Below are 24,306 nucleotides of genomic sequence, written 5' to 3' on the forward strand. Positions count from 1 at the left end.
TGTATGTATGTATGTATGTATGTATGTATGTATGTATGTATGTATGTATGTATGTATGTATGTATGTATGAATGTATGTATGTATGTATGTATGTATGTATGTATGTATGTATGTATGTATGTAGTATGTATGTATGTATGTATGTATGTATGTATGTATGTATGTATGTATGTATGTATGTATGTATGTATGTATGTATGTATGTATGTATGTATGTATGTATGTATGTATGTATGTATGTATGTATGTATGTATGTATGTATGTATGAATGTATGTATGTATGTATGTATGTATGTATGTATGTATGTATGTATGAATGTATGTATGTATGTATGTATGTTTGTTTGTATACAAAACTGTGTGTACAACTTGGCATTCGTAGATTGAACGAAGAGATGTACGCTGTGCACACTGTGGTGAGTCATCATTTTGTCAAGCAATGAGTTTGTATGTTTGTTTGTTTGTATGTAAGCATGTATGTATGTTTGTTTGTATGTATGTATGTATGTACGGATGTATGTATGTATGTATGTATGTATGTTTGCACTTGTGTATGTAAGTATGTTTGTATTTATGTTTGTTTATTAAATTTATTGGTTATGGATTTATTGATGTTCCGTTATTTGATGTTTTGCAGAGCTGAACGTTACTTGCATTTTATCAATGAAATCAAGTATGTGTGTGTATGCTTGTGTGTGTGTGTATGCGTATGCGTATGTGTGTGTATGTGTGTGTATGTGTTTCATTATCGTCATCCTTTTTTGTTTGTCTGTTTATCTGCCTTTTTTTGTATTTTAAATTTTTGAAGCATACATAACAATTGCAATAAGGGAACAACTATTCGCCATTATAGGTCCTTATAATTATCATATTAACCATCGCCACTACTGAAAAATAAAATATTCGCGCTAGTATAGTTATTATTTTTAGTAGTAGTTGTAGTATTAGTATTATTATTATTATTAGTAGTAGTAGTAGTTGTACTAGTAGTAGTAGTAGTAGTAGTAGAAAGAGCAAATCCGACGCTATAATGAATCCCTTCACAACTGATGCCAGTGTCCAAAGCACACGAATGTAGTCGTCTTTGGTCGTTCCGTCATTGGGTTTCTCAAACTGTGGACGTCTGTGGTCTGTGGCCGCGGTTTCAGTTCGGATCCGACTTGCTGTGCAGTTGAAGGATTGTCCCACCACTGATCGACAGCTTTCCAACATTCTGCACCGTACTGACATCTCTCAAGGAGCTGCTGTGGAAATTTTGATTCTGACACTAATGCAAGTTCTTAGACGTACCCTGAATGAAAGGGAGATTTTTTTTATTTAAAGAAAAATTAATAATGAAAAAGAAAAACAAGCGAAGATATCTATATAGGATTTATGCTCTATATAACTCCATATATAAATCCATATAACTCTATATAACTTTACATAACTCTTTCTAACCATATACAACTCTATACAACTCTACATAACTCTACTTTAATCCTAATCCATACACTCTTATGCCTACTCACTTAATTTAAAATTTAAATGTGCATTTATAATCTTTTGTTATTTGTTAGTGTTTCCTGTTTAGCTTTTCTCAAAATGGCTGCTCTCATGTCCACCTAATTTGGATAGCCGACTTTTTCTGTGCATAAATCTTATCGTTTCCCAGGAATTAAACTTTTTGTTAAAGTTTTATAATAAAATTTTTATTTCCTCTACTTAATTTCACTAATCAAAATATAGTTCCCGGTCAACGAGCGTTAAGTTAGATTGTTGGTTTGATGTTTTAGTTTTGTTTGTAAAATTGAAATTCTCACATGTTTTGATAAAAAATAAAATATAAATTAATTAATTAATAAAATAGATATAAGGTTAATAGTTATTTAAGGTGATATTTGGTAGAATAGTATTTTATTATGGTCTGCCTAGATTTTTGATTGAGTAAGTTTAAAAGTAGAAACTAGTAGTACAATAAATTAATATTGTAGTTTATACTATATAAAGTTTATAGTAGTGAAGTGATTAGTTATTTAAATTTTAACTTTATAATTTATTTTGTTTTCCAGATAAAACAACAAAAACGTTAGTCAAGTAACAAGTTATGTACATAGGAAAAAAGATTTTATAATAATTAATTATAATTAAATATAATTATTAATTTAATTTGCTGCATTTACCTATTTGGCTTGTTGGACTTATTTCGTTCAAGATCCTGAAAATTTTTTTAAAAAAGGGAAACATCTTTGGTTTTTCATTCTTTTGGCAGCAAATAATCCCTCTAAAAGTCTAAATTAGCCTATCTGCTAACAATATGGCGGAAACTAACAAGGGAGAGAAGGATGAGAAAATGAGGGTGAAGTTGTACATGTTAAATGCCGGCCGGGTGTGGGATGACCAGGGCACTGGTTATGTTTCATCGACTTTCATTGACAAGTCGAAAAATATGATTCTATTAGTGAAAGAGGAAAATAAAAGTTAGCCTATGGTCAACCTTTTCAATTATTAATTAATCAATTAGTTCATTGATTTATTATTTAATTAAGTTACGAATTTGTTTTGATTATCTAACTTGATTAGAATTTAATTTGATTTTAAAGTTTTATTTTTCAGCATTTAGATTTATTTTTACAATTTGAATTTTCTTTCTATTTAGATACAGTACTGCTAGAATCAAAGATCCAACTGAACACAGCATACCAAAAACAACAAGTTGGTTTTTTGATATAATTTAATTTTTTGAAAGTTTCTAAATTTTTGTGTGTATTTATTTTTAAAAATTTGTGCCATTCATTAATTTTTTGTTTTGAACTACTCATGTTTATTTTATCATATAAATAATTATTCTGCTATGAACTTTACATCTTATCTTGAATGAAGGATTGATTGAATGATTGAAAGTATGAATAATAAATGGTTAAATGAGTAAATGATTGATTGATTGATTGGTTGGTTGGTTGGTTGGTTGATTCAATGAATTGTTGATTGGCTAAATGTATGAATGAATGACTTGATTAAATGAATAGATGAATGCGTGAGTGATTGAACGATTGGATCAATGAATTGTTGAATGAGTGAAGGAATGAAAAATATTCTTTTAAACTTGATTAGATTATTATTTTCGTCATAATTCCCATTTGTACGTGTGAAATCATAAAACACACACGTGTGTATGTGTGGGTTTTATGATTTCATTGATTTTTTATAATTTAATTACTGTTTAAAATAAAAAATAAAATTTGTTTGCAGGAGACGCTGATCGTGTGGTCGGAGGCTGACAACTATGATTACGCCCTAAGCTTTCAGAATAAGGCCGGCTGTGATGAGATTTGGGCCCAAATATGTCAGGTATATATTAAATAAATAAATGAATGAATAATGAGTGAATGATTGGATGAATGAATGGATGAATAAAATTAATAAATGAGTATTGCTTTTTAGTTTGGTTTGTTTGCTTATCCGTCATCATCATTGTATTTTATTTATCGTTTCATCATCATCTGATGTTGAAATGTTCATTGTTAATTGTAGTGGACATGTTTTTACCTGGCAGCTTTGCTATTTTATTTATTTATTTGCTCATAGATTGATTTATTTATTTAATAAATAGTTTATTTATTTACATTCAATTGCTTTTTAAATCATTTTATATGATCTATTAAGGGTTGTTGGCTCTTGTTTTATTATTATTTATTATCATCATTATAATCTGCTCTTTATTGACATTTCACCATTGTCGTCGTCGTCATCTTCGCATCTAATTAGGTGCAGGGTAAAGATCCATCTGTCGACATCACACAAGACATTCTACTCGATCAGGATGACCCTGACCTCGACGACGACCGGTTCGACGTGTCCGGGGGTGCTGGACACCTCGGCCATCACGACGATGTCGTCGATAGGGTATCTATGTCCTTGCCATCCTGTGAATTGGGCAGACTGGATGATATTGTCGAGTTGTTTCAGGTACTACGTGCTAATGGCTTGGTGTATGTGGATGTATTTTTACATGTTTGTGTTTTTTGAAGTTAGTGTGATGATGATATAGGTGTTGTTTTCTGATTGCTAAACCAGTTTTTAATATTTTGTATTTTTTTATTCTTCCCCCAAGTCGTGTCTAACGTCCCCAATAAAACGAGAACGCCTGGCCACGTTGTTGGAATCGGAGAATTACATCGGTAAGTTGGTGGAGTTGTTTCGCATGAGCGAGGACCTCGAGGACATCGACGCTCTCCACAAACTTTTTAACGCATTCAAAAGTCTCTTCTTCCTCAATAAAACCCCGGTATTTGAAGCCATGTTTGCTGACGACGTAATCTTTGACGTGATTGGTGCGCTGGAGTACGACCCCGCCCACCAACAGCAGCAGCAGCAGCAGCCTCAACCAATCAAACACAGGGAATATCTGAAGACACAGACACGACTGAAACAGGCTGTACCGATTGAAAATCCCGAATTAATACAAAAAATTCACCAGACGTATCGGGTGCAGTACATACAAGACGCCATCTTGCCTGCCCCATCCGTCTTTGAGGATAACGTCCTCTCCACTCTGACGTCCTTTATATATTTCAACAAAATGGAGATTGTTACAGTGCTACAGGTTTGTTGATTGTTTAATTGATCCATCATTCATTTGTTCATTCATTCATTTGTTCATTCATTTATTCATTCATTTATTCATTCATTCAATTTTGACACTCTAAATGATGGAAAATTGTTTTGCATATCTTTCAAATTTTTCTTCTATTGTCACAACAATAATCATAACCACCACCATAATCTTCATCACTACTATTGCCATCATCATCTTCGTTATCATTATCCCCATCGTCATATATAACCTACACCACCATCATCTTCATCATCATTACATACACCACCACCATCATCTTCATCATTACCTACACCACCATTATCTTCTTAATCATCATTATATACACCACCACCATCTTTTTCATCATCATCACAATCAACTACAATTACAGGAGGATGAAAAGTACTTGCAGACGTTATTCAAGCAGCTAGTAGATGATGACACTGACGACGACGCGAGGAAAGATATGGTCATTTTCCTCAAAGAATTCTGTTCATTCTCGCAGAACCTTGCCCAACAAAATCGAGAGGGTTTCTTTAAGGTATGAGTGAGTGAATGAATGAATAAATGAGTGAGTGAATGAATGAATAAATGAGTGAGTGAGTGAATTATATTTGATTGTATTAATCACGCCATTAAATTTAATTTAATTCTACAGGCACTCTCCAAGCTTGGAATACTGAATACAGTAGAAACAATTCTGGTTAATAAATTATATTGTTTTTTTTTCAACTTTTACTAATTACATTCTATAAGATTTTATTTAATTGCTCTAATTAAACATATTCACCATTATATTACATTTAGAATGTACGTACATCCATACATTCGAACACAGGTGCATATATACATGCATATACACACATACAAATACGTACATACATGCATGCATACATCCAAATGCATACATCCATTATCATCAATGTACAGACATACATACATAATCGAGACATTTTATTTCATCAAATCAACCATTGAAATCAGAAAAGGTGAAATCAATGAAAGGAAATGATCTGGAAATCAAAAATAAATCTCTATTTTTTGTAATGATCACCAGTGATAGAGTTTATAATAATGGTAAATAAGCAGATTTAAACAAATGAAAAATTCAAATTAATGAGAAACAAGCAGATTTTAAGACAAAAACAAAACTGGCTTATTTAAAAAATTTTTAGCGTGACGTTTGTAATTGTTTAAACATTAGTTTAATAAACTCATTTCAACATCATGAAACATGTTGCATACATACATTATGGACTTATCACATTATGGGATTATCACAAAATGACAGACAAGGATTATGCTTATACAACCGTATACACATGACATACTTATGATGAAAAACAATGAATAATATATAATGCAAATTGCAGTTTATCATATTAGATATATATTATATACACACCTAAACATTTAAGTTGTAGATATTTCAAAGAGCAATTCTAATACTTCAAATTGATTTGAAATATAGAGCATAATGGTGCTTTGACTAACCCGGAGAATTAAATCTCATATGAAGCAGCATGTGTAAATACCATTTCCAAAAAATAAACATGTCACACCCGTGTGTACAAAAATACATACGTGCTACTCATTCCCACATACTCATGCGAACCCAAACACTCCTCCATACACACGCACGTAAGTAACCGCATACACTTAGACACGCATACCTCGTGTCACATGCATACACTTGGCACGTACATCTATACATACACACACCACACATACAAATACACACATACAAATACATGCACACGTGCGTAGTACATTCAAACATACAATTTCTCATACCTATATACGCACTCATATATTCATGTATATTATATCGCATATATACAGGGGCTAGACGACCCGACCATACGTTCATACGCCATAGATATCTTTTCATACATCGTCGAATTCAGTCCATCACTAGTTAGGGAGTTCTGTATGCAAGAGTCACTCAAACATGAAGATGTTAGTATGTGGGGGCTATAATTTTGGGGGCATGTTTTTCAGGGTTGAGAGGGGGGTGGCTGTTTTCAATGGGGGGTCGATATTTTTTTCAGAAAAAGTGTTGGGCCATGTTCTTATTATTTCTTTTTAATTCACTTTTAATCTAGCCATATTTTTGTTATTTCATTTTAATTCACTTTTAATTCACTTTTTATTTTGTCTTATGCCTCATGTTGCAACTTTTACTTCTGATTTTAACAGGATGAATTACTGATCAATATTGTGATAGAGCAGATGTTTGTTGACCACGACCCAGGTTTGTTGGTTGGTTGGTTGGATGGTTGAATGAATGAGTAAATGAATGAGTAAATGAATGAGTAAATGAATGAGTAAATGAATGATTGATTGATTGTTGAATAAATAAATGAATGATTCAATCATTGATTCAATCATTCATTGGTTGATTGCTGAATAAACAAATGATTGATTTAATCATTGATTGATTCGTTGTCTGGTTGATTAGGTAAATAATTCTCGTTCGTTTTGTAATTGTTAGTGTGACTTAAATTTTCTTTTAAACAAAAATGTAACCAAAAATCACAAAAAAAAACTTGAAACAGAGATGGGCGGCGCCCTACAGCTGATGGGTATAATCAGGCTCCTCATCGATCCTGAAAATATGACCACAGCCATTGTTAGTTTTAAAAATTTTCTCTTCTATTTATTTTTTGGGTTTCTTCTTCGTGAAATAAAAAATTGTAAATGTATACATACATGCATGCAAACATACATACACACTTACATGCATATATACACACACACATACATTCGTACATACATATACATACATACATCATTGCTATTTTCTACATCATCATTGTTATTAATATTACTTACCTTTCGAAAGTATTTTTTGTAATTATTAATAAATTTTTTTTAAATCGTTCGACAGAAGAACGAGAAAACAGAATTTTTAGCATTTTTCTACCCCCACTGTATGCACGTTCTCACCGCCCCACTCTACGCCAATACAGCCGAAGGCAAACCAAGTAGAGGTGAGATAGTGATGATGATGAGGAGGAGGAGGAGGAAGAAATGATGATAACGATGAGGAATTCACTAATCAATCATTCATTCACTAATTGATCAGTCATTCACTAATCGATGGATCAATTGTCACAAGCAGACGACTACCAGACGGCCCAGTTGTTGGCCCACATCCTCGAGCTGCTGACATTCTGCGTTGAACACCATGCCTATCACATCAAGAACCACATAAACAACGTGAATATACTGAAGCGGGTGCTAACTCTACTCAAGTCTAAACACGCATTTCTACAGCTATGTATGTTTTGTCTTGTCTTTGCTGCTTTGTTACTCTATGTTTGGCTGTATTCTGTTTATTATTACTGTTGATGTATGCCATGCTTATTTTCGTCAGCCAATCATCATTGATCAGACAATTTTAAACTAACCAATAAACAGCTTCCTTACGTTTACTTCGTCGTATGATTGGCCTAAAAGACGAGTTCTACGTTAAGCACATAGTTAAATATGATTTGCTGAAGACAGTGGTGGAGGCATTCAAGAGAAATGGGCATAGATACAATCTGTTCGATTCGGCCGTCATTGAACTTTTTGAGTTCATTAGAACGGTTTGTTTGCTCTATGTTTGTTCTTTGTTTGTTATGTTTTCTTTGATAACTTTGTATTGTTTGATTATTATTTGTTCTTTTAAATGTGTAGCCTTTGTTGGGTGCCTGTTTGATTTTCTTTGTTCACGTGTCTCTTGTTTTCTGCATGTTTTTTTGTTGGCTTTATTCGTTGTGTGTCGTTTCGTTTGTCTGTCCTGATCTCTGCTTGTTCTTCTGCGTGCCTGCGTGTCTTCTTTGCCTCGATATTTCTTTCACATTGTACATTTCGTAGAGGTTAAAACTAAATGCCAAACAACAGGAAGACATAAAACCCGTCATTGCGTATTTCGTGCCGTGCCACTTTGCATCCGTCGAGGATGTTAAGTACGTTCAGACCTTCCAATTGCTGAAGCAGAAGTACGACCAGTCTCTAGAGCGAGTGAACAGCGCCCCTAGCACAACGGCGGCCAGTACTACCGCTGCCGCCAACGTCAGCGTCAGTGGCTCTAATGTCAATTTGTTAGTATCTTGTCGGTCTTTCTAGGCCGTTGTCTGTAATTTGTTTCTGGGTATGTGTGCGTGCGCGTGTGTATGTCTGTTTGCGCCTCTGTCCGTGTGTGTGTGCGTGCGTGCGTGTGTGTGTGTGTGTGTGTTTGTGGAAGAGAGAGGGAGGGAGAGAGAGAGAGAGAGAGAGTGAGAGTGTGTGTGTGTGTACGTGCGTGTGGTGTTCCTGTGTTTGGTTAATGTTTTTTTTATTTGTGAATACATTTTTCGTTTAATATTTATTTAAAAAAAGTGTCCTAAGCTCGACTACTATTATTCATTTGTTTAAATTTTCTCCTTCATCATTCAGCCTCTCCCCTCTCAACAGCAGCATGACGTCATCGACCGCGCACACCTCGAAAGCCGAGCAATCACAGATGGACGACGATGAAGAGACGTGGTTCGATCAGGATGACGACGACTACGACGATGATCATAACTCGAAAATTTCCCTCAACAATGGGGATTTGCTCGATAGCGATGTTTTCACGCCTTCATCGAAGTTTCTGTCTAGTAAGAAAGCTGGTTAGTTAGTTAGCTAGCTAGTTAGTTAGTCAGTTAGTTAGTTGGCTGGCTGGTCAGTTTGTTGGTAGTTTGATTGAATTGTTGGTTGATTAGTTGATTATCGAATCAAGTGATAGATTGAATGTTCACAGTATTTATGTTCACATCTGCAAGATAGTAATAACACTAACTACATTCTCATACACCACTTCGTACCACCAGACACCACCAGTAGTGAAAGTGAAAGTGCAAGTGGCTTCATTCGCTCAACTTCGCAGCAGCACTCCCTTCCATCCATCAATCACTGCAACACTAAAATTAGTTTCAACCTCAACCTCAAAGAGCACTCGGCTTTCAGCTCTGGTGGCACTGCATCCAGCCCCACAACCACCACTACAACTTCTAGCAGTAATAGCTTACTATTAGAGGACCATAGTAAAAAGACAAACTCTGTCGGGGATGCTTTGAAAAAGATCATTGAAGAAAGCGGTAATGGTAGTAGTAGTAAAAAGGAGAGAAATGAGGATGAGTATGATTGCAATGTCGATGGTGGTGATGGGGATAACGATGATAACATCAAGAAGAGATCGTTGAAGATTTCGGTTAAGGGCGGCGAGGTCACGACGTCGGCTGCAACAACATCTGTCTCGGGGGATAATGATAGTGCCTCTACTCTTAAAACAACATCATCTACATCCTCCTCGCCATCGTCAGTGTCGTCGTCGTCAAAGTCGTTGCCTCACACGGATTCACCACTACCAAAGCCCAGAGGCTTTGTAGCTGTCAAGGCTAAAACTGTTAGCACATGAATATCCATCTTTTAAATTCAATGAATTGATTAATTTATTTAAAAAATATTAATTAATTAATAAATTTTATTATTGATGTTTTTTTGTGATGTAGTGATGTTCAGATGAATGAATGCTGTGTAGTAGTCGTTGCTTTATTGTGCTAGTATAGTGTGATAAAAAAATAAGTAGCAAGATCGTTGGTCTCAGTCATTCTCCTTCCACACACAGCACGCATCTGCATGTATTAATATGATACGCTACTCTCTCTTGCATAGGGCGCTATATAAATGACGCGTTGTTGCTATTATTGTTATTATTGTTAATTATAATTAAACTTAATTCTCACCCACAGCCCGGTCTTTTGGGACTAATTGAGTACAACGATGAAGATGACGATGAAGAAGAGGAGGAGGAAGAAGATGATGCCGGCAGGCACAAAGCCGGTGGTAATGGTAATAGTTTTACTAACTCAACGGCGACTACTTCTACTTCATCTACTATTACTTCTACTACTACTACTGCTACCACTACTACTAAGGATGGTTCTGATTGCAATGAGAGGATCAGCAGTAGCAGTTGTACTAGTAATACTAAGGAGGTCAATGAAGAAGGCGATAGAGCTAAATTCGAATTTACTACTACTACTACTACTACTACTACTTTTACTGCTATCACTACTACTACTACTAATAATAATAATAATAATAATAATAATAATAATAACAATAATAATAAAACGGTTGAGCTCATAGATTCCGCCAAACTTAATGATGATAATACAAGTAAGAACAACAGCAACAACAACAACAACAGTCACGAAAACTACGACACTGGTGATAATACTAATAACCGCAACAACGTCAATAATAATAATAACAATAATAATAACAATAATAATAATCATAATAATAAAATTATGGCTGATGATATTGACCGTGACCTTGATACATCCTTACCCGCTGCCAAACGACCTCGATTGAGTACATGAAAACAGTTATATATATATATATATATATATATATATATATATATATATATAGTTTCATTGTTATTGCGTATATATATATATATATATGTATATAGGTACATATGTCTACACATGTATTGTTATATATATTGATATGTTAACAGATGTGTGTATGTGTATATGTATATATATATAATAATAGTACTAATAATAAATTTTTTATTGTCATACTGTCGTTGTCTCTTCGTGTGTTGTCGTCCTGGAATGGAAATAATGTTTGTGTGTGTTTGTTGAGTGTGTGTGTGTGTGTTTGTGTGTGTGTGTGTTTGTTTGTTGAGTCCATAGAGCCTGAAGTTAAGTTAATCATTCATTATATATCATCCACATTACCTTGTACCATACAATCAATGGATATCCCTACTATTTTCAACAAAATAATTTGATACTTTAATTTTTTTTTTGTTTCTATAATTATCTGTCATCGTCGCCATCTTCATCGTCGTAGTCGTCATCATCATCATTATTTATCTATCTATTTATTTATTACATTTATTTAATTCCTTTTCTCAAAATTTTCCATAGGTATCAACTACAACAACAACAGCAACAATAGCTAACACTGTGTTAGCTAGTACAAACACACAACACACACACACTCTCTTTCTATCTCTCTCTCTCTCTCTCTCTCTCTTTCTCTCTCTCTCTCTCTCTCTCTCTTTCTTTCTCTCTTTCTCCCTCTCTCACACACACACACGCACAAATGGATGCAATCACGTATCACCATCATCATCATTACCAACTTCTTAGATGTCGTCATATTCATCGTCATTGCCAAATTGTAGGATAATTATTATCATTATTATCACTTATATATTTATATTATTTTTATTTATTGTTATTATTATTTCCGATTTATTTAGTGTAAATATTGGTAGCTCACAACATTGGAGATGAGATGGTGATTGAGTGAATGAATGAATGAGTGAGTGAGTGAGTGAGTGAATGAGTGGGTGAATGAATGGTAATGCGATGATATGATGATGACTGTGTTGCCGTGTTACGTTATGGTATTGACGAGCATTTTATTCATAATTTTTTTCATCGTCATATTACATCACAAGTTAGAATTTGTTGAGGCAGAACTAGAAAGAGACGGTCATTTCAATCTGTTGAAATTCATTTGGTTGATTGGTTTGTTCATTGGCTGGTTGGTTGGTTGATTGATTGGTTGGTTCATTGATTGGTTGCTTAAATAAGTAACGATCACTATTGGTTAGTTAATCAATCTTCAATCAATCTATAGTCAATTATAGAATTGTTATCTGAATAAAATAACTGATTGTATATGTGTATTTATATAACGTGTGTGTGTGTGTGTGTGTGTGTGTGTGTGTGTGTGTGTGTGTGTGTGTATATATATATATAATTTTATATATAAAGATATAAAGTGTATGTTTGTGTGTGTGTGTGTGAGAGGGAGGGGGGGAGACCAATTTGTGTAGTAAATACATAAATGTATATATTAAACGTTTATTACTAATATATACATATATCATTTCAATAGTTTATATATATATAAAATATGTGTGCATATATATATATATATATATATATATATATATATATATATATATATACATTATATATATACATACCCATTAATATCTTCAGAAATTTGAAGGTTGAACAGCTTTTAATGAGTCGTGTGAATTTTTGTATAAATTTGTATGTGCGCGTTTATGTATGTGGGTATGTATATATATATATATATATATTGTGTGTGTGTGTAGGTGTATATGTAGGTGTTTATGTAGGTGTGTTTTTGGTTTTTGATTGATATGGTTGATATAATTGGTCGTTGAAAAGAAAAATCAGATACAAAAATGCTTATATTTAGTGAAATACTTTATGTATATCTGTATTTGTGTAAGAATTGCGTGTATGTATGGATGTACGTATGGGTGGATGTATGTTTTATGTATGTATGCATGTATGTGTGTGTGTATGTTTGTGATAAGGTGAGTAGTTGAGTGATTGTTGTTTAGGAGAGTCTCGTTGGTGTACTTGACGGGATTTTTAACGTTTTGTTTTGCCAAAAGATTGGAAAAAATTGAAACTGGCCTCCGAAATAGAATAAAAATTTCATTTTTTTTTCATTTTATCTTCATAATAAAGATCAGTTATTCACTTTTTATTTCTTGTTTTGAACGATAAAACGTATATATTCTATCTAGCGTACAACTATCTGGGGTTTGTTTGCAGTTGAACCGCCTATCAATGTCACAACGTTTATATATATGTGTATGCATATATATATATATATATTTATACGAACCGTGTCGTTTGCTTATTATTTGTATAGTTGTGAAATACGAATTTATATTTAAAATAGCGCTTTTTTATCTGGACAAAGTATTAAGTTACTTATTTTGAGAAATGTCTCATCAGTGTTTTATCTTTGTTTAGCTCCGGCGTAGGACTCCTTTTATATTGTCGTAGTTAACTGTCTCCATTTTAAATTTAGTTGGTAGGCTAAGTTCATCGTTTTTCAGTTAGTTCGAAGGCTTCTTCTAATCAGTTTTTAAAATGTCGAACGATTATGATGGCGGTCAAATGAATGGAAAGGGCGTAAATGAAAATTCGTAAGTTTCGGTGTTTTTTAATTCTTTAATAATGTCTCCTTTTTTATGAGCGATAATACAGGATAATTTCAAATGGCCTTAGTTCTACTTTGAAATGTTCAGAAAATATGAGATATTTTTAAATAGAATTAAAATTATTATGATTTTTAGATTTAGGTTGTCGTAAAAAAAATTTATTTAAAATTTTTTTTAATAAAATAAAATCAAATATTTTTAATAATAATATTTTAATTTATTTAATCACAGAAAAATATTTGTAGGAGGGCTGGCCCGAGAAACGACAGATGGTAGTTATTTCAAAAATTTCAAATTCCATTAATTTCAAACTTTAAATTGAAAATCTGAAAAATTGATTCACCATTGTCAGAGGACCTTAGAAACTACTTTTCAAGCTTTGGTACAGTCTTAGAATGTAATCTAAAGAGAGATTTCACAACGGGTGTATCTAGAGGGTTTGCTTTTGTTTCATTTGAAGATCCAAATGCTGTTGACTTGGTAACTTATTTAAATTATAATATATTCAAAATTTTTAGCATAAATGAAATTTATTTAAACTTGAAAATTTTTATTAGGTTATTCAATTAAATTAATAATTAATTTCTTTTTTTGGCATTTAGGTTGTTGCCAAATCTACACACATTCTTGGTGGTAAAGCCATAGATCCCAAAAGATTAAAATCCAAAAATGCTCTGGAAGGTTGCACAAAGGTACTTTATTGTACAGTTTATTTCTTGTTCATTAATTGATTTAAAATTTTATTACATTTATTAATTTTTTTGGTCATTTATATTTTTTTTAGGTTTTTGTCGGTGGTGTTGATCCTAATTTACCCGAATCAGACATCAGGGAATATTTTCAACAATTTGGCAAGGTTTGTCGGCTTGCTTATGTACATATCATCAATTTACCATTAAACTTTGTTTTAAATTTATTCTTAACTTTTTATATTTTAATCTTTCAAGTTAGTTTATCTTTCGAACTTTAAATGGTGCTCAACTTGTATTACACATTTATTACACTTTACAACTAATTACACATACACGTTACACACTTATTACACATTACACGAGTCGAAAAATTATTGGAAAAAGTAATTGTGATGGAAATTATAATGATGTATATTATGATATAATAATAATAATATAGCAATAAAATAATAATGAAATTATAATTTAACTTTCCAAGATTGAGTCAATGGATCTGCCATATGACAAAGAGAAGAACCAACGAAGAGGCTTTTGCTTCATAAACTTCGAGAGTTCAGACGCGGTTGACATGCTCTGCACGAAAAGTAAACACCCGCTGGGTGAGAGAGAGGTACGTCAGACTAATTTAAATATCTTTGTTTTACCTTTATTTTTTATTTTTAATGAATTAATTTTAGTTTTATTATAAATAATAAAAATGCTAAATAACATTTTTTTTTCATCCCTCCATTTTTTTTGGGTCAGATTAGATTGATATTTACATTTTGAATATCAGTAAAAAAAAGTATGATCAGCTAGTATCTATCAATCATTAGTATCTAATGTCGGCCATGTGTGATATATAGTATCGTATATGTTTCTATCTATCAATCCAAGTATATCTCTATCATCGTCAGTCAGTCAGTTAGTGAATATGATAATGATAAAATATGATGATGATGGTGATGATTCTTCTAAAATCGTCATCACTACTTGTCCAACTCAATTGGATTTGATATTTTGCAGCCACTACTACTACTACTACTGCAGCTGCTGATGATGATGACAAGTCATCGGACCCCGCACTGATGACGTCATGATGATGACGATGACAGCAATGATGGTGTCCAGGTCTAGTTAGGAATGGTATATATATAGTGGGATAATGAATATAAAAAAAATGCTTGGCTAATACTATGAAGATTGGAAAAATAAACTTGCTCATATAATTGATGATAATTTTATATATTATAGAGAATATATTTATATATATTTATATATATATTTGCTTTAATTATCTCAAATTCAGTTTGCATTTAAAAAAAATGCTTGTTGTACCCAATATTGCAAAGTCAAATGATTCTCCTCTCGTCTAGTCGCCATTAGTTGTGTGCATGGTACATACATCAGCTAGAGATGTATGCGGTGTACATCTAATGTACATGTTTTGTACATTACTTCTTTAATCCATTGTATTTATTTATTTTATTCATTCATATTTTGTTTACTGTTTTACTTGTATTCCACAGATATATATATATATATATATATATATATATATATATATATATATATATATTTATATATATGTATGTATGTATGTTTATTTATGACATCAAGGTTTTAAGGTTTTATGGATATAGATAGTTAGAGAGTGCTTGCTTATTTCTGTTCATTTGATGTTGAGAATTTTCTAACTGACGTGTTAACATGCGTTGTTGTAAGATGTTCATTATTTTGTTGTCTGGGTAGCTGATGGATGTATACATACATACATGTGCCCACAGAATTTTACTTAACTTTCCTCCTTATACCTAATTTTTTTTGGAAATTCATTCTTTTTATCTTTTATTTCTTTGAGGATGGTTAACCGTTTATTTGTTAATCTGCTTTCTGTATCAGTCATTTTCAAAGTGGCGGTAACGCTATACTAAATTATAGTTTAAACAACTCTGGATACATGTGCGCGTGTTAGTGTGTGCGTGCGTGTCTGTGTTTGTGCGTGTGTTTATGTTACGTTAACATATTCACATATGCGCCATATAGCATACAATATGGCTGAAATTTGTACCAACATTTGTGCACAGGCAACCGTTGTTATGTATATTTATAATTCAACACCTTGCTACTGGCATCTACCCCTGATCTGTTATATTAAATTGCTCACCAGCGTCATTATTCTTTTGCAAATTCTAATGTTTTTTTTTTTTATCATTCATCCCAATAATTCAATTCGCAATCTCTCCACGATGATAATCATTCTCCACGGGCCATAATTTCAATTCTGTGATTTATTCTTTCTTAAATTGGGATCACTCAGGTGGACGTGAAGCGGGCTACACCACAGGACCCGAAGATGGGTGCATTCAAGGCGGGCATGAGAGGAGGCAGCCGAGCGGGAGGAGGTGCTGGCTTCGGTCGGTTTTCTATCTATTTAACTATTTTTTAACATCTAATTGTTCAGTAATGAGGAATAGCATCGTCACTACTCAGCCTTGTATGATGAACATCATCCAACCAACAACAACCGCCACAGCACGATGGCATTACAAGCAATGCCCTTACCAAAAAAACAGGAATGCCGTTCGGTATGCCCGACTATGGCGCGAGAGGTGGTAGAGGAGGTGGAGGAGGCAGCAGTTTCCAGGCTCAGCCAGCTGCTGTTGGTGGCTACCCACCCTACTACAACTACGCCGGCTACTATGGACAGCAAGCAGTCGGTGTTGCTACTGCTGCCGGGGGCTATGCAGCCGCTGCTGGGGGGTACGGATTTGGAGGGGGTTATTCAACTGATTCTTATTCTGGTTATCAGGCTGCTAACGGTAGGTCATATGGTTAGTGCTTCTTAATTTGTGTATTTTCTTTTATATCTCCCTTGCAAATGGCTTTGAAATGTTTTGTGTCACAAAGCTCTTATGAGATTTGAAAAACTGAAGCAAAGCAAAATGGCTTGCATATGTATAATTTCGTTTGTTAATGTATTATATTAGAATGCTATAATGTCATACATTTCAACAAAATCGTTCACCTGTCTAGTCTAACAATCATATCCAGAAAACTCACACACACGTACAGGAATGCCAAAAGCCGGAATGTCTAATGGCAAAACAGCTCCAACACGTGGTGGATTCAACGATAGATATCAACCATATTAGTGATGATATAGATGATATATATATTTATATATATACAAGGATGTGATGATATATAGGATGATATATCTATATACAAGTCATTGATTGCTCTTCCATTCGTATGTTGGATGTATGATATAGTGTCATTGGTTGTTTGAGTGTGTTGATGACTTGATGATGACCTCTTGATGAATAATTAGGAAAGTGTGCATGCCTGTTCATATATATATATATGTGTGTGTGTGTGTGTGTGTGTGTGTGTGTGTGTACGACTTTTTAGATTTAGCAGGTGTCAACTCCCTCAATTATTTCTGTCATGTTTAGTTTTCATCACTATTTCTTAACATATGTGTGTCTGTGTTATTTGTATTAGTGTGTAGGTGAGCCAATTTTTAGCTAGCTGATCGGTTTGGCTTTTATTGTGTTGATTCATATTGGTTGGTCATTCAACCAATCGTTTTGACTAATGTTACAATGTCTGAGGAGAAGTTAAGATGATTAATGTCTCGGCTTAATGATGTTGTTGTCATTATAACTACTCGTATATATTGATGCAGCACACATATACACATGTACGGACACATGTATACACACATATACACACACGTACATACACACATAGAGACAGTTACAGAAATTTATTTACAGTTGAAGTTTTTAATTCTAATCTATCGTTCGTTTATTTGAAAGATGCGTACGTACATCTCCAAATCATTTTGAGTTCAGTTCAGAAGGGGCCAAATCTAATAATAATAATGAGTAAAAAATTCATTTAATTTTGTTATCATACATTTGGATTTTACCTTTTATATGTGTATATATGTCATATATATATATATATATATATGTGTGTGTGTATATAGATATATATTTGTGTATATATATTTATATATATATGTATGCATTTTCAAATGTTTTGCATTTTGTTGATGCAAGATGATGTATATGAGCGTTCGTACGTACGTACATACATACATGTGTATTGATTGATCTGTATATAAAATAAGCTGAAAATAAGTCATTGTAGTGTTTTAAATTTAATTAATGTGAGTGTGTGTGTGTGTTTGGAACATCTCGTGTATATGGGTGTGTTTATAATCATGTTTATATGTATTTTGGAAAAAGGATTGCTTGCATGGGTAGAAACATACCTATGTATGTATGTAGGTGTGTATTTATGTATGTTTGTATGAAACCAGACAACATTTAATTACTAACAATAATGTCGGTTACAAATATAGATACGAGCAACATTCAAATTCCAAAAATTAAATATAAGTTTATTCAAATTAAGCTTGTGTGTGTGTGTCTCTGTATGTGTAGCAATGACAATGCAGATGTAAATAAAAGATACACAGTTCAAATGTTAAAACAAGTTAAAAGTTTGTATTGAATTGTACAAAAATTCTCACAAAATGTCTATTAAAACCGGGAAGATACAATAACTAAAAACAATTACTCTGAATTAATAAACGCTAGATAGCAGTTAAAAAGTGTAGCAGATTTATAAACAATTGTAGATCTAATTTGTGTTACCTATGTAGGAATGAGTGGAATTGTATGTAACTCAAAGTTCATTAAAAAGTTTCTCAGTTACAATTTCGATGTATGAATATCAATCTGCATTTCGCCAACATACACTATCCTAACATCTTCCTTGACATTGGCCATCTTGAAAATTCTAAATTCAACTTTCTGGGGATTAGAGATGTGCAGTATGCAAAGAATTCTCAATTCATCCCCGGCTTTGCATTCCTTCAGGTATGAATTGTTGACTCTTGGTATCTTCATGCTATCTTTGTGCAGTCCAAATGTCCTGTTGAAGGTTTTATTTTTGCTGATTGCTTGTTTCAATGTGTCGCCACAGATTCTAATGTAGACACTGTTTGAGAGATGATAGTTCCAGTCTTGGTCTGTCTCACTGGCTGTCAGATCGACTTTGAAGACCTCCCTAAAGCTGTCTGATTCGAGGAAGAGTGATTTTAACGCTTCCTTGCTCATGTTTCTGTTGATTTCTATGAAATTTTTGATGTCTTTGAAGGTGGGGTGAGGTTTTTTGTGATATTTTGAGAATCTTTCACAAAACATCTCTGGAATGTGGTGAGATTTCTTTGTCGTGGAGTCGATTGTTATCAACTTGGCAAGCACCTGGGATACGATCTGCTGGGTCTTCTTCACTCTGATTGTCTGACTGGTGACAATGGTAGATCTGTTAAAATTTTATTATACAAATGTTATACAAAACGTTATTAAACCAATTTTTGATTGAACAGTTTTAGAAAATAACAATGCCTACATTAAAGTAATTAAAAATGTGTAATAACCTGTAAAATGAAACGAGATCAATATGAGATTCTAACTCCTCCCAACATTCATATGGTCTGATAACTGTGTAGAAGTGTGGTTTGATGATCAGGATTGTCTGAACTGCATACACATCGTATGTTCCTGTGTTTGCCAGGTATTTCTGCATAAAACTTGGAGTTTTGGTAGATATGAAGGTTGCCAATGTGAAATAGTTTGCCAGCAAGTATACCCCACCAGGTCCTGAAATAAAAAAAAGAAAAACCATTGAATAAATTTACAATTTTTACTAAAAATTATTGGATTTGATAAAGTGTTTCTCTCTAATGGAATTATGTGAAATTAATTAGTTTGCTAATCATGAATCAATAAAAAGATTAAATTACCACAAACCACACTGATAAACATTAACACTATTAACTCAAAAAACATTTTATTTTTTTAAATTAAAATAATTCATCAATGAATCTCAATGATGAACATGACATGGAACAACAAAACAAACACAAAGCCAATAATAAAGGATAAGCCTTCTTGTGTTTGTTTCATGTCATGTAATGTTTTTTTAAATTAAATGGAAACAATTAAAATAAATTTAATAATTATCAGTTACAAACCAGGATCAAACATATTTTGGAAGCCAATGAGAGGAAGAGGAATTTTAATGGTGGCACCATCATCAAAAACTTTTACCCTCTTCCTAACTTGCTCTGGCAAACTTTCAAATTCCATATCCGCCAGTTAAATGCTTAACTAATTAATTAATTAATTGATTAATAAAATACAATATTAATTGATTGATAAAATAACAACTTTTTCTTCCGAAAATTCTACAGATTGATTAATTTTTTAAGAAAATTAAATTGAAATAGAGAGCGTTAAAATTAACAGAAATAAAATTCACTTTTAAAATATAATTAAAAATAAAAAACCGTTTAAAAGTAAATTTAAATTACATGTAAAAAAATTTGACTTGCCAACTTCCTAATACTTAGAGAATCACTCTTTCGATCCGAACTAGAATAAAACTCGAAATGAGACGAAAGGATGGGGAATGACATTTACTTATATTCTATAGTTTACAGCCAGCACATTAAAAAATTTTTTAAAAAATTTCTCTGTAGAGTTAACACTAAACAGTCATGAACTTTTAAATCAAAAAATAACATAAACAGATGTATAAACGTTTATATATACTTGTATATATATATTTTTTTTATATATATATATAATATCAAAGTCCAAATAATAGTTAAAAAATTAATTCAAATTAAGTTTGATATTCAATGTTGACTGTAATGATGATGAAAAAAGCAGATACCCCAATGCATACATTCACACACACGTACACACACACACACAGACAGACACACACAAACGCATATAACCACGTAGCTTAGATTGCAAATTAAAAAAACAAAACCATCCTTATCTAGTACTCATTCGATCTCCAGCACATTATGTAAAAATGAATTAAATACAGCAACAAATATTATTAAAAAATAAATTAAATTAGACGAAAAATAGTAATGTAAATAAATACAATGAGTTATAACAAAAGTACAAATAACAAAAATATAATCCTATTTGCAAATAAGCATGATATCATTAAGGGTGGAACATCATTCATGAAAAAGTCTCCATGTAATGAAATAAAGAAAGAAAGTTTTAAATGTGTAAAAATAGTCAAAAGGTTTTATGACTTAGTGTTTAAGAACTACCATAGAAAGTTGAATTTAAAAAACAAACAAAACAAAAAAAGAAAAAAAACAATTCAATCAAAAGTTAGCCCATGAATAGAGTTGACAAAAGCATCAAACTGCTTAGCACTGGCTTCAAACTCAGCTAACTTGGAAGACAAATCTTCAAAAACATCTTTTGATTCTGTTGGGGACTGAACAAACAAGTTTAGTGATGGGGCAGTGGTGCACTCTCTGTAGAAATCACTCAATTCCAAATCAGCTTTTGATAAGTTAAATGATTTTTCTGTCACTTCAATTTTAACTGTTGGCGAATTTGTTGAGTGTAGATTTGCGATTGTGTTGTTGCTGTTTGCTTGTGATTCACTGATTTCATCATCAAGATGGTCGAAAGCCATGTGAATTGTTTCTTTGTTATGAACATCTTTAATAACAATCTCCCCATTGTCTTTCCTTTCAACGCTGATGATGTCATCAGAGCTGTTCCTTGAGCTGACAACATCTTCAACTTCACTGATGCTGATGATTTCAGCATCCATTAGACATTCATCACTGCTAATCTTCCTGATCTCCTTCGAATAATAATCCTCGTTAATGTCAGTTAACAATTTCCCAACTGTCAAGCGCTGAATTATCGTTTTCACATCTTTTCTGTACAGCACATCGATGATGATGGTGCCCTCTGGTGTCGGGACTGAACCAACAGATGACTTAAAAAATAAATTCTCATTTCTCTCGTCAAATTTTTTAGAATAAATATTATACTTCAGTGACAAGTTATCGAGGAAGCATAAATTTCTGCACAGTTTATAAGTGGGGAGAACTCGACTGACTGAAAACAAGCACTTAATTAATGTGCTCATCCTGTTATACACCCCATACATGACTCTAACATTCTCGTCACATGAGTCTGACATGTTGATCCGCCATATTTCCAAAGGGCAGTTGTTGCTGGTGTTTTCCTCGTCGTCATCTGTGTCTGTGTCAATGTTTTTTTTCAAACTTTCCGGCAATGACAAATTAATCAATGAAAATTCGAGACAAAGAAATTTGGCAGAAGTGCACGTCAATCCGTCGGGCCCGAACTTGGAGTAAACTTTTTTGATTTCGTCGACAACTTTGCTGTCGTCTCTAACACTCAGGTTAAACCAATCAGACCCGGAGGATATGAGTTTTGATTGGGCCACTAACTTTCGGCCTGATCTCGACTGAAGAATAACTTGCAACGATTTGAAAACTAAATACTTTTTGAATTTAATTAACTCTTTTTTATCTCGTTCCGATAAGTTTATCAAAGACATCTTTTTTAATTTCAGTCATTAAATAAATTAAAACAAAGAAAAAAAGTAAAAATGCAAAGACGAGATTACATAAAAGTTTACTTTTAAATGTTATAGGGATGGTTGACGATAAATTTGAAAAGAAATTAAACATGGATTTGAATAACGTTAAAAATGTGACATCTGAATATTTATAACTGCAAATAACAACTATAATATGATTATTCAATTTAAAAATACTTAAATTTTTAAAAATTAATTCGTCATTTCTGAAATATTAACACAGAAACCGAGAGATAGTGAGGCAGTTAGATGAGAGCTATATAAAGAGAAATCGTGTAACGCCAGATAAAGTTTTATCGCAGAAATGCCAGAAAAAATTAGGCTGTTAATAAATTTGCTCCAAATTTTATTCCAACTGCTAAATTGTGAAAGTGAGCATAGAAAGTTTACTAATTTTTAATCAATCATTTTCTTCAACTAATTCATAAAAATACATAACTGCACTAAACTGATAACTGATTAGGATGGACCCCTCCTAGGATAACTGACCAGTCACGTGGTATGAATGATGACGTCATAACGTTCGTGGAGAAAGAAAAAATTGTCTTGCAATGTCCAGCTGAGGGCAATCCCGGGCTAGAGTAAGTTTCAGTTTCAACTACTACTACTACTACTACTACTACTACTACTACTACTACTACTACTACTACTACTACTACTACTACTACTACTACTACTACTACTAATTACGATAATAATAATGATAATTTTATCAAAAGTATAGTAACAATATTAATAAAAGGTTCACTTTTTACCAGGTTTGTATGGTTTAAAGACAACGTCATTCTGACGTCACCATCATCGTCATCATTATCATCATTTTCTTCACCATTATCGTTTTCACCATCGCCTGTATCGTCACCGTCTGCATCATCATCGTCACCAATAATTAACATGACTGGCCAAGACTTAATAACCAACCCTTACAGCAATGACACCAATCATCTTCATCATTATCTTCATCATCATCTTCACTATCAAAATATCCGATTATTCGATAATAACGGAACATTACTGATCAAGTCGGCTTCCACCGACGATGAAGGTACGTACCGATGTCTCGCCAAGAACCGATTCGGTATCGCTATCGGGAGATCGATTCGACTGAAAGCAGCCTGTTGGTATTGACAATAAGGATTATTATTATCATTTTAACTAGAGCCGGTTTTAGGCATAGTCAAACTAGGCAGTCGACAGGGCCTCTGACTTTTATGGGCCTCGCTATGCAGATTAAAACAACTTTTTTTTTTAGAAATCCTACTTCGATGAATTAATTTTAAATGTTTTATACATTTATAACTGTTTTATAATTTTGATACACCTAACTGTTTCATTTTTAATGAATCGCAGTATTACGCAGCGAGAATTTACCATAAAACAAACGTATTCAGGTTGAAATTTTTTTTAATGTGTAAAACTTTCTTGTACACTTAAAAAATGTTTCTCGGGGCCACCAATTTTTCTTTGCCTAGGGCCTCCTATTACTGCCTAAGGCCGGCCATGTTTTAATTGTAATAATAATTATGGTAATGGCAATAA

At 32.9% G+C, this 24,306-nt stretch overlaps 5 protein-coding genes across 5 annotated transcripts in view; 2 read left to right on the plus strand and 3 right to left on the minus strand.

Annotated features, from left to right (window-relative positions):
* HELRODRAFT_191640 (hypothetical protein) overlaps positions 1-1,232 on the minus strand; it is a gene marked incomplete at both ends in the record, with an annotated part of 5,085 nt that extends 3,853 nt beyond the window's left edge. Inside the window, one exon of the mRNA XM_009018925.1 lies at positions 1,027-1,232. Within this exon, the coding sequence (XP_009017173.1) occupies positions 1,027-1,232 (206 nt within the window). The remainder of the gene's footprint in view (positions 1-1,026) is intronic.
* A 406-nt stretch (positions 1,233-1,638) lies between these two features.
* HELRODRAFT_111611 (hypothetical protein) lies at positions 1,639-9,112 on the plus strand (the record flags this gene model as incomplete). Its single annotated transcript, XM_009018926.1, has 16 exons — positions 1,639-1,763; positions 2,058-2,461; positions 2,641-2,696; positions 3,234-3,332; positions 3,750-3,950; positions 4,096-4,587; positions 4,973-5,122; positions 5,240-5,284; positions 6,424-6,540; positions 6,781-6,835; positions 7,140-7,213; positions 7,472-7,574; positions 7,706-7,864; positions 8,005-8,174; positions 8,473-8,672; positions 9,007-9,112. Coding segments are annotated over exons 2-16 (2,190 nt in total), but the record flags the coding sequence as incomplete, so codon positions are not given.
* A 4,327-nt stretch (positions 9,113-13,439) lies between these two features.
* On the plus strand, positions 13,440-18,435 carry HELRODRAFT_111616 (hypothetical protein). The gene is made up of 10 exons (XM_009018927.1): positions 13,440-13,600; positions 13,847-13,887; positions 13,968-14,095; positions 14,218-14,307; positions 14,400-14,471; positions 14,786-14,917; positions 16,607-16,691; positions 16,863-17,120; positions 17,362-17,626; positions 17,647-18,435. The coding sequence occupies exons 1-9, from the start codon at positions 13,545-13,547 to the stop codon at positions 17,439-17,441; spliced, it is 942 nt and encodes a 313-aa protein (XP_009017175.1). The 5' UTR covers positions 13,440-13,544; the 3' UTR covers positions 17,442-17,626; positions 17,647-18,435.
* Positions 18,436-19,013: 578 nt separating this feature from the next.
* HELRODRAFT_191643 (hypothetical protein) lies at positions 19,014-20,587 on the minus strand (the record flags this gene model as incomplete). Its single annotated transcript, XM_009018928.1, has 3 exons — positions 20,342-20,587; positions 19,745-19,967; positions 19,014-19,629 (listed from the first exon to the last, which is right to left on the minus strand). Exons 1-3 carry the CDS (start codon positions 20,454-20,456, stop codon positions 19,014-19,016), a joined length of 954 nt encoding a protein of 317 aa, XP_009017176.1. The 5' UTR covers positions 20,457-20,587.
* A 1,934-nt stretch (positions 20,588-22,521) lies between these two features.
* On the minus strand, positions 22,522-22,725 carry HELRODRAFT_78882 (hypothetical protein; the record flags this gene model as incomplete). The annotated part of the gene is made up of 1 exon (XM_009018929.1): positions 22,522-22,725. A coding segment is annotated over one exon (204 nt), but the record flags the coding sequence as incomplete, so codon positions are not given.
* Between the last annotated feature and the right edge of the window lie 1,581 nt (positions 22,726-24,306).

This window comes from Helobdella robusta, assembly GCF_000326865.2.
Source record: "Helobdella robusta unplaced genomic scaffold HELROscaffold_23, whole genome shotgun sequence".
NCBI classification, from domain to species: domain Eukaryota; kingdom Metazoa; phylum Annelida; class Clitellata; order Rhynchobdellida; family Glossiphoniidae; genus Helobdella; species Helobdella robusta.